The sequence below is a fragment of the Hordeum vulgare genome, chromosome 3H (assembly GCF_904849725.1).
Source record: "Hordeum vulgare subsp. vulgare chromosome 3H, MorexV3_pseudomolecules_assembly, whole genome shotgun sequence".
Lineage (NCBI taxonomy): Eukaryota > Viridiplantae > Streptophyta > Magnoliopsida > Poales > Poaceae > Hordeum > Hordeum vulgare.
The window spans coordinates 565,329,947-565,340,734 of record NC_058520.1 but is presented as its reverse complement, the minus strand read 5'-3'; the positions used below and the strand labels follow the sequence as shown (position 1 = coordinate 565,340,734).

General features: G+C 44.6%; 1 protein-coding gene and 1 non-coding gene across 2 annotated transcripts; one reads left to right on the top strand and one right to left on the bottom strand.

Moving 5' to 3' along the window:
• Positions 1-7,773: 7,773 nt before the first annotated feature.
• On the bottom strand, positions 7,774-10,312 carry LOC123442039 (ribosomal lysine N-methyltransferase 3). Its single transcript, XM_045118160.1, has 6 exons — positions 10,293-10,312; positions 9,839-10,211; positions 9,318-9,514; positions 8,943-9,172; positions 8,800-8,864; positions 7,774-8,631 (listed from the first exon to the last, which is right to left on the bottom strand). Exons 1-6 carry the CDS (start codon positions 10,310-10,312, stop codon positions 7,957-7,959), a joined length of 1,560 nt encoding a protein of 519 aa, XP_044974095.1. The 3' UTR covers positions 7,774-7,956.
• A 140-nt stretch (positions 10,313-10,452) lies between these two features.
• Positions 10,453-10,534, top strand: TRNAS-CGA. The gene has a single exon. It is a non-coding gene; the product is annotated as a tRNA-Ser (tRNA).
• The last annotated feature ends 254 nt before the right edge of the window (positions 10,535-10,788 follow it).

Below are 10,788 nucleotides of genomic sequence, written 5' to 3'. Positions count from 1 at the left end.
ATAAATTGCATGAAGAGGCTCCATGCTGATGGATCTTTGTACTCACCTGATTTCGAATCACTAGTGACATGCAAATCATACCACATGAGCAAGGCATTGTTTTCATTGAGATGAAATAAGATAGTAACTTGTTGGAAGTGATACATTTTGATGTATGCAGTCCAATGGGTGCTGAGGCACGTAGTGGATATCATTATGTTCTTACTTCACTGACGATTTGAGTAGATACAGGAGTATTTACTTAATGAATCACAAGTATGAAATGTTGAAAAGTTCAATTCCGTTTCAGAGTGAAGTTCGTCGTAACAATAGGATAAACTGACTACGATATGATCATGGAAATGAATATCTGAGTTACGAGTTTTGGTACGCAGTTAAGACAATGTGGAAATTGTTTCGCAGTTCATGCCACCTGGAACATCATAGTGTGATGATGTGTCTGAACGTCATAGCCACGCACTATTTGGTATGGTGCATACTATGATTTCTCTTATCGAATTACCACTATCGTTTATGGGTTATGCATTAGAGACAACCGCACTCACTTTAAATAGGGCACCGCGTATTTCCATTGAGATGACACAGTATAGACTGAGGTTTAGAGAAATCTAAACTGTCGTTTCTTGAAAGTTTGGGGCTTCGACACTTATGTGAAAAAGTTTCAGTCTGATAAGCTCGAACCCAAAGCGGATAAATGCATCTTCATAGGATATCCAAAACAGTTGGGTACATCTCCTATCTCAGATCCGAAAGCAAAGTGTTTGTTTCTAGAAACGGATCCTTTCTCGAGGAAAGGTTTCTCTCGAAAGAATTGAGTGGGAGGGTAGTAGAACTTGATGAGGTTATTGAACCATCACTTCAACCAGTGTGTGGCAGGGCGCAGGAAGTTGTTCCTGTGGCGCCTACACCAATTGAAGTGGAAGTTGATGATGGTGATCATCAAGCATCGGATCAAGTTACTACAAGCCTCGTAGGTTGACAAGGTTGCATACTACTACAGAGTGGTACGGTAACCCTGTCTTGGAGGTCATGTTGTTGAGCAACAGTGAACCTACGAGTTATGGCGAAAGCGATGGTGGGCCCAGATTCCGACAAATGGCCGGAAGCCATGAAATCCGAGAGAGGATCCATGTATGAAAACAAAGTGTAGACTTTGAAAGAACTACTTGATGGTCATAAGACTATTGAGTAAAGATGGATCTTTAAAAGAAGACAGACAATGATGGTGATAAGTCACTATTAAGAAAAGGCTCGACTTGTCGCAAAGATGTTTTCGACAAGATCAAACAGTTGACTATGATGAGACTTTCTCACTCGTAGCGATGCTAAAGGTCTGTTAGAATTATGTTAGTTGTTGATGCATTATTTATGAAATATTGCACGTAGGATGTCAAAACATTGTTTTCTCGATGGTTTCCTTGAGCAAACATTGTATGTGATACAACCAGAAGGTTTTGTCGATCCTAAAGATACTAGCAAGTATGCAAGCTCCAGTGATCCTTCAATGGACTGGTGCAAGCATCTCGGAGTTGGAATATACACTTTGATGAGATGATCAAAGATTTTGGGTTTGTACAAGGTTTATGAGAAACTTGTATTTCCAAAGAAGTGAGTGGGAGCACTATAGAATTTCTGATAAGTATATGTGGTTGACATATTGTGGATCAGAAGTAATGTAGAATTTCTGTAAAACATACAAGGTTGTTTGGAAGGAGTTTTCAAAGGAATACCTGGATTGAGCTACTTGAACGTTGAGCATCAAAGATCTATGGAGATAGATCGAAAGCGCTTAATGGAAGTTTCAACAGGATGCATGCCTTGACAAGTTTTTGAAGGAGTTCAAAATTGAGAGGGTTTATTAAAACATATGTTCAACAATGTCTGACCTGCCAACAAGCCATACCAGAGCGTGTCTCATATCCAGGGTTGTTACAACCGCTACATGTACCAAACAGTCCATTGGAAATGGTTACAATGGATTTTGTTGAAGGGTTGCTGGTCTCCGGAAGATACAATTGTTTGTTGGTGGTCATAATAAGTTGTCTAAGTACGACCACTTCATTCCCTTGCATCACCCGTTATCTGCAGTTACAGTAGTTGAAGCTTTTCTCAGCTTAGTTTATCGTCTGCATGGAATGCCTCTCTCTATTGTATATGACCGAGATCGTATTTTCACCAGCACATTCTGGAAAGAGCTTTTTTAGTGCTCGGGCATTCTGTTACGCATGAGCTCTCCTCGACATCCTCGGTCTGATGGCCAAACAGAGTGTGTTAATCATCAAGATGAGTGTTTCCTTCGATGTTTTCCAGGTTTCACCCCTCTCGTTGGGCCAAATGGATACCATTGTGTGAATATTGGTACAACACTAATTGGCATTCGGCTACGTGGAAAACTCCATTTGATATTATCTATGGACATGCTCCTCGACACGTCGGCATCTCTCCTGATGATACTATCCAGTCGGCTTCAGCAATGGTTGGATGATCGACAGGTCATTCTGGATTTAGTGAGTCAACACTTGCTGTGAGGTCAACAACGAATGAAATCTCAAGCTGACAAGCACCGCTCTGATAGGGACTTTGACCTTGGGGATTTTGTGTTCCTAAAGCTCCAACCGTATTTGCAGTCTTTTGTTGCACCCGGAGCAAATCACAAGCTCGCATTTAAGTTCTATGGCCCCTTTGAAGTTCTAGAGCGCATTGGGGAAGTGGCTTACAGGTTGTCACTTCCAACATCCAGCCGTGTACACCTAGTTTTTCATGTTTCTCTATTGGGAATCGTTTCCACCCGCGCACCGGCCGAAACAACGCGCCGGTCGCCCCCTCGCGCGCGGCCCTTGCAGTATTTTTTCCATCCGCGCGCTTCTCTGGTCAATGGATGCAACATTTTTCGTCTAAGTATGTTGCAACCAGCGTCGTTTTTGCTGCAAGCGTTTTTTTACTATTTTTTGTTTCAGTAAAAAAGCTGCATATACGTTTGGTTGCAACTCCAGTTCGTCGGATTTTTCGTTACAATCAATGTTTTTTATTTTTGCTACAACCGTGTTAATTTTTGCTACAACCGGCATCATGTTTTGCTACAACCGTTCATTAAAAAAATTGCATACACGTCACGTAAATATTTGTTACAACCGGCGTTTGAGTTTTGCTACCACGTACCATCAGCTTCGTTTTTTTGCTACGATCACGTAGATATTTTTTTTGCTACAAATTTTGTTTTTTGTTACAACCGTTGAAAAAATTGTTGCATCACATCGAAATTTTGCTGCATAGGAGAAAAATGTTGCATGCGGATCCAACAGTGCGAACGACGCGGGGTTGATAGATCCTACGGCTCGCGCGCGGCCGACCGAAAGTTTGAGCCGGCGCGCCGGCGCAGATCAATCCCCTTCTCTATTGCGGAAGATTTTGGCCCCAAACAAGGAGGTACTCCCACAACTCCCTTCTCCTCATGTTCAGTTTTAGTTTCCTGAACAGATCTTGTAGATACGAGTAATTCATCGCGGCTCAGATTCCTTAGGTTCAAGTGCTGGTTGTTGAGTATATTGATTATTAGGAAATATGAGATAGACTAGGCTGTCCTACCTTGCCTTGTACTTTAAGTTGATCATTGTACATTAGTAAAAAAGGTTCATTTGTTCCGGTTCCAGAGGCCCATTAGCCCCGATTCTGGAACCGGAACTAAAGGGTCGGGACTAAAGGCCCAAACCTTTAGTCCCGGTTGGCTTATGAACCGGTCCTAAAGGAGCTCCATGTGGCCGCTGCGTGGGTCCAGGTAGAAATACTTTAGTCCCGGTTGGTCACACCAACCGGGACCAAATGGCATCCACGCGTCAGCATCTGGCCGGAGCTGGGTTTTTTGTTTTTTTTTTTGAATGGGGGGGAGGGGGTTGGGGGGTTTTGGAGGGTTAATTTAGTGGTTTCATATTGTGTTAGCTAGCTAATAGAGAGAAGTGTCCTCTCTTTCTCCGTGCTTGGTCGAACAACAAGTTTTCATATATCTATCCGGCGCTATTACATATATACAATATAACATATTTTATCCCTTAAAATTAATCCAAAACATCATCTAACTAAGATCCAATGACAAATCCACATGACATTCTTCGTCTTTAGGTATGACGTGGTCAAGAAAGAATCCCGCCAATTCCTCTTGAATTGCCCGTATGCAATCATATGGTAGGAGTTCATCCCGCATCTGCGAGATCTAATTTAAAGAAGGGGTCAATACATGCATATATATGAATAAAACTCAACACAATTTTGAATATTATTTACGTACTTGAAATTGTTTCTCAGAGAAGACCCGCTCAGAGGTCGAGTAGCGAATGAACTCGCATACGTAGTATGCACATAAAACAGTGCATTCTTTCTGGTACATACACTTTACGAGAATAGAGTTCAATCAAACTGATAAGCAAGCATGGTAATGATATATTGATGAAAATTTGAATCAATTAGAGATGCGCGGAACTAGCTAGTACAACTTACTTTGGGGTGCATAAATCGCAACTCTTTGTTTAGACCGGGAACCTTATTGGCGAACTTCGTTCAAAGTCTGCCAGGCAAAGAAAATGATTACTTGATATCAGGAAATTAACAAAAGTTGCATGTCGATACGGTCTCGTTATATTGACTGAACTTATTTCTTGAGCATTGCAGTAATGTCCTCATAATCCTCTTCGGCTTTACGTCTCGAGTCTAAGACATTTACTAATGCCCTGCCAACGTCAATGGATAGCAGAATAAAGTGGTCTCTGCGCACGCATATATAACTCATCAATTATATTACTTAATTAACCTCGAGTAAGCGAAACCGAGTTTACAGAAAAGACAGCAACACTCACTTGAAGTTGTAAGGAAAGATTATTTCCCTTTTTTATGTATAAGGAACGAGTTTAGCAAGTTCTCCTCGGTCTCTTTGATTGAGCTTCGTACCGTCAATTCATTTACGGCATCTGGGCTAATGAACCCAACGTCGACGATTCATGCTTTTTTTAATTCGACGATCTTCAATCTGCATAATATATATAGTGAGGGAAGAAGAGAGGGGAAGAAGAGAGCGAGAGAGGAGAAGAACAGAGAAATGGCGACAGACTCTGCTTCGGTTGTGCTTTTGTGAAGCGGGATGCAAACCGTTTGGGCCTTTAGTCCCGGGTTGAGCCACCAACCGGGACTAAAGGGTGATACGAACGGTTGCCACCACCACTTCGTCCCAGTTTGTTCTACTAACCGGGACTAAAGGGGGATACGAACGGTCGACCTGGTCACGGTTTGACCCACCAACCGGGACTAAAGGGGGATACGAACGGTCCCTGCCTATTGGTCCCGGTTCGTGTCTGGAACCGGGACCAAAGGGTTGACACGAACCAGGACCAATGGCCCATGATGCCCGCGTGGCGCCCTGGCCTCACGAACCGGGACCAATGACACCATAGGTCCCGGTTCGTGGGTGAAACGGGACTAATGGGATTTCTTCAAGTGGACCAAAGCTCTGTTTTCTACTAGTGGTACTCCTTTTTATATGCCGGTTGATTTTAATAATGGAAAAGTGTTATATTCATCCGGTTGATTTTACATCTCGTTAAGCCGCTGGCTTTGCTCGCCACGTGTCCATTAGACACACCCATCGCTCGCGAACTCCATCGTTATCTGGAGCGACACACACGAAAACGCCTTTGTCTTCATCGCGACTCTCTCACCATGGACGCGCTTCTCCTTTCCTCTGTCGCTAGTGTTACTCCTGTCAGACCCGTCCACGGTGGTTGCTGTGGGAGGGTTGCAAGGCGGGCTCGATGCGGTGAGCATCGGAGATGCAATGGAGTGCGCAACACTGCGACGATGACCGCAGAGAGTCACCGATGGGGGCGCTGCAACTCCAGCGATGCTTCCTTGAAGCTGTTCGGAGCAACACCGAGCCACCGGAAGCATAGTCGACGCTCCAATGAAGACTCGCCGGAGCTGCGACTGAGCTTCGCCGGACGCGCCGGTTCTGCGTTGGAGCACCGCCTGAGCTGTAATGGAGCTTCGCCGGACATGTCGGTGTTGTTTCGGAGCACCACGAGTGTTATAATGGAGCTTCGTCGGACGCGCTGGTGCTGCGTTGGAGCTCCGCCGATGGTGCAATGGAGCTTCGCCGGACGTCATCGGTGCTGTGTTGGAGCTTCGACGGACAACGACGGTGCGACATGAAAGCTGCGATGGAGCTTCGTCGGACATGTCGGTGCTGCGTTAGAGCTCCGTTGGTGCTGTATTGGAGCTTCCTCGGACCCGACGCTGCCGCATTGAAGCTCCGCTCGTGCTGCAATGGAGCTTCGCCGGACGTCATCGATGCTGAGTTGGAGCTTTGCCTGACAATGACGGTTCCAGAAAACTGCATTGGAACTTTTGTGTGGGTGCAGCTGCGCCCGCGTACGTTGAAGCACTCGCGTCTCTGCTGCTGTCGTGCCATTATTGTAATCCAGCGGCCACTAGCAGCCAGATCGGACGGCTAACAGCCGGATGATTTCTCTAAGAAAGAAATCATCCAGCTGATTTGTAGCGCTGGCCTTTAATAATTTAAGGTAATGCATGCATATGATCGTGCTAGAACTATTTTTATCTATAATCATGTACAAAGGTTGTATGTTAGCTAAGATACAATCTCATCATTTTTCTTCATTAACTAGTATGTCATGTCAGCAAAATGCCTATAAAACCGCGCTAAGAAACTAGCATTGGCACAGGCCTAATATGCATGCCTGAACTCGGAATTGTTCGCCTCTTTGTTTAATCATGCTCGTGTTTCGCGTTGCCATGTTGGGTGTCGATGTTTGAAGGAAGATGTTATCTTTTCCGCCCTTTGTGCCAACTGCCAAGTGGTTTTCCATCAAAAAAAGAAAAACCTGCCAAGTGGTTTATCTTGCCCAAACAAATTTCAAATTTATACGGTGTAAAGAAGAGAGAGCAACTATGTTGACAACCACATTTATCTAGCTGCCGTCGGATATGTAAAAATCAGCATGAAAGAAAAAAAAATCGGCGTCAAACAACTGAAATTGAAATAATTCCAGTTAGGTTTCACAAATATCAGTTTCACGCATTGGAATAAACAAATTGACAAACACACTACAATATGTTTCATATACTAGAAAAATACCCAACATACTTATTTTGGAACGGAGGGAATACCAGTTTCATATACTTGAAACAACCAATTTCGCACATTGAAACAATCAATTTCATACTTTTTAAATAACACGCTTCACATATTTCAAAAAACTGGTTTAAATCAATTCATAAAACTAAATTCACTCATTTCAGAAGTGTAATTTTACCAATGTCAAAAAACTGGATTCAGTGATTTGGAGAGTTGATATCAAAAGAAAAAAGAGAAACTGAGATCAGTTTTTTGACATTTCCTGTCGTGGGTATTCTCAGCAATTTGTGGAGACGCTATGTAGAAGATGTTTTCTGACGCGTCCTTCACACCAAACATAATATTGGCTTACCCTCATCTATCGAACCAAACAGAAAGAAGAAGAAAAAAGGCCCTATTCACGGTTGAGCTTGACAGTTGACATATATGGGATACCCATAACCATTTAGCTTTGTCCCTTGAATCAAACACACCCTAGAGTAGAAGTGGGCTAATACTCTGGTTGACGGTCTCTTCATGGAGTAGTGCGGTTGTGTAAGCGGTGACATAAGAAAGAATCGAATCAACAAAATCATAAATCAAGGCAATCTATAACATCACGAGTTTGGATGTTTCAACTACTGAAACTCTGAGAGTGCATCTTTAAATGGTCTGACCTTTATAAGGAGAAACATAACAAAGAACTACAAATCAAACCATTAGAAGAAGAGTGACAAATGCCTGACATAAATTCAACGGGCGATACTAACATTTCAGAATAGGGCGATCTTAACAAGGCAAAAAAATTACAGGTGCTTCCCGACTGCAAAATTCAAAAACTAGGTATGCTTCCTCTTCTTGATCTTCGACCAACTGGAGGCATGTTTCCTCAATCTGCCAAGTATCTTTCTCTCACTCACGCGCAGCACCAGGGAATGGTAAAGATTCCTTTCGCTGACACGAGAGCATGTTCGGAGCTTCTCCTCGTCATCTTTTAAAGTGCTGGAACCATAGAGGCTCTCCCTAATGTCAGCAATGGATGCAAGTGCAGAGCCAATGCTCTCACTATGCAGTAGCTTCTTCACATCAGGCAGTTTTTCGACCCCATTTTTAGCGGGTCTTGTTACTTTGACAACCTTAGCAAAACTATCGATGGTATCCTGCTCATCGTCCTGCTCATCATCGCCAATCAGATCCTCAGCTTCACAGACCAACTTGTCATAAACTTCAGGCTCCAAAAAGACGATGTAGAGGAGGATTAAAAGGTCGAGCTGGGGCTCTCCATCGTATGAGATCTCAAAGTACTCGGCATCTTCACTGGTGCAGCCTGAATAGCCCAGCTTATGCCATAGTGATATCCTTGCTTTTGCATATCGATGGGAGTACTTGGACAAGCACCACTTGGTGACCAGTGTTAAGTCGATGTTAACAATGTCGTATGGGTTGTCAAGTTCTGTAAAACCATAGCGATGAAGCAAAGCAGCATTTCCCATGGTACCATACGTATTATAAACCTAGAGTCCAAAGAGAGAGAAAAGAAGTTGCATTATTAGTATGGTATTGTTTCATCCCAACAGAGAACAGTGATTGCATTGATACACGGACCTAATGGAGACCCAAAACAACAAAATAGAGCAATCACTTGACCACAAATCAATGGCAAGTTAGCAGCTGTGCATTACCTCATCCCCTGGATTGGCTTCTCTCACAATAATCATTTCCAAATCTTCATCGTTATATCCTTCACCTAAGTACAAGAATAATCATGAGCGAAACTCCCCATCAATCAACTACAAGCTATACTGTCAATGTCAATGAAAATAACCTGAAGGATTGGCGGTGGAATTTTCAACAGTTGACGGTTCATCAGCAGAAGCATTGCTTCGATCATCGTCATCTTCTTCTTCAACCAAGTGTACATTGCTTTGATCATTGCTACCTTCTTCTTCATCTGAGTCTGTATTGCTTTGATCATCACCATCTTCTTCTTCATCAGAGTCTGAGGCGTCTGACTTAGTGAAGTGGACATGTTCACCATCAGTCTTGTGATTAAAACTGATAAGCAAATGCAGTGAAGGGCACATATCCATGTTAATATTCACACCACTATACCTCACCAGTCACTACTATGTAACTGATGCAGCATTTGCAACATAAGCAGGTAAAATGAATCAAAATACACAAGTAGATTGTAGCTTACAGGTCAGCCAGGGGAACCATTCCAGAACCATGAAATTTATCTATACGGAAGGACCTTGATGAAAGAAGACTTTTAGCAGCAAAATATTTCTCCAGGCTAAGATCATCTGGATTGACCCCCAATTCTCCAGACGCAATGAGGGGCTCGATACATTCTTTCCAATCCTCACAAAGGAATCCCCTGTCTTGCTTCACTGTCTGCCTAGAAATTTGCCGTTTTTAGATAAATCTCTACGCTTAGACAAGAAGAGCAATATGAAACATAATACAATGAAATTAGCTCATATGATTTCACAGAAAGTTGGAATACATCTTTGGATACTGTCCAATTAGCTCACGATACAAATAATTTGAGCAAACAAGTCACGGTTTCAGGCAACTCAAACTAACCGAACTAGTGCAAAGATGTATCAGAGGAATCCACTCAACATAAACGCAAAATTCACAGAATTTACTGCATTGCAACATCAATCACATCTAAGATACATACGCACCGCGACTTACTACAGGAGAAGGTTTCACCTTATCGAGCTCGGTGCCGGCAAGGAGGCGCTCGGCCTCGTCCTCGGGCCAGACTAGCGGCACGGGCTCGCAGTCCGGGATCAGGCGGAGGTAGTCGTACCACGGCGACTCGGCGCCACGCGCGCGCTCGTACATGACGGCGACGGCGAGAGCGAGGGTACCGCCGAGCTGCGCGTCCTTGATGGCCGCGGCGGCCCCGGTCGTGCGCGGCGTCAGGCACGCGCGGCGCGGGATGGTGGCAACGACGTCGCCCTCCCGGAGCGCCGCGAGCGCGCGCACGTAGACGCCGCCGGCCTCGCTGGCGTCGAGGCGGAGCGCGTCGCTGCAGACGACGCCGTGCTCCCGCATCCAGCTCTCGAAGGCGCGGAGGCGGCTGCGCGGACAAGGGGGGCACGGGCGTGAGGGGGGTATCGCGTGGGTTGGAGGATGAGGAGGAAGGCAGAGGATCCCTTACCTTGCGGTGGCGGCGTCCATGGCGGCGGCGCAGGTATCGCGAAGACGCAGAGGCCTTTGGTAGGCAAGCAAAGGGGAGCCGAAGACGAGAACAGAGCAAGGCAGTTAGGTTTTCTGCTGTCATTGAAGATTAAATTTGGAGCAATGAAAGAGGCAAGTGGGTCGATATGTCCGAGTGGTTAAGGAGACAGACTCGAAATCTGTTGGGCTTTGCCTGCGCAGGTTCGAATCCTGCTGTCGACGCCATACATTTTGTTTTTCTTTGTCTAGCTCTATCTTTTTTTCTATATGTCCTTTCTCCAAACTAAAAAACTTAGTCCCGAACCTAATCCGGTCCAATCGTAAGTCTGACCGTCGGGCCTAATAAATCGGCCCCCAACCTGGAAAAGTCCGACAAAGCCCAGCTGGCCCGGCCCGACCTAGGCTAAATATTGTTTCTTGCAAGTTCGAGTCCGGCCCGGTCTGCCCGCGTAACAATGCAACTTGAGAGGTTTTCA

Coding starts and splice junctions, on each gene's coding strand:
- LOC123442039 (XM_045118160.1), bottom strand. CDS start 10,312: ATGGACGCCGCCACCGCAAG. Junction 9,173..9,317: donor ATGGTTCCCCTGGCTGACCT/GTAAGCTACAAT, acceptor TTTGCTTATCAG/TTTTAATCACAAGACTGATG. Junction 8,632..8,799: donor AAGCCAATCCAGGGGATGAG/GTAATGCACAGC, acceptor TTTGGACTCTAG/GTTTATAATACGTATGGTAC.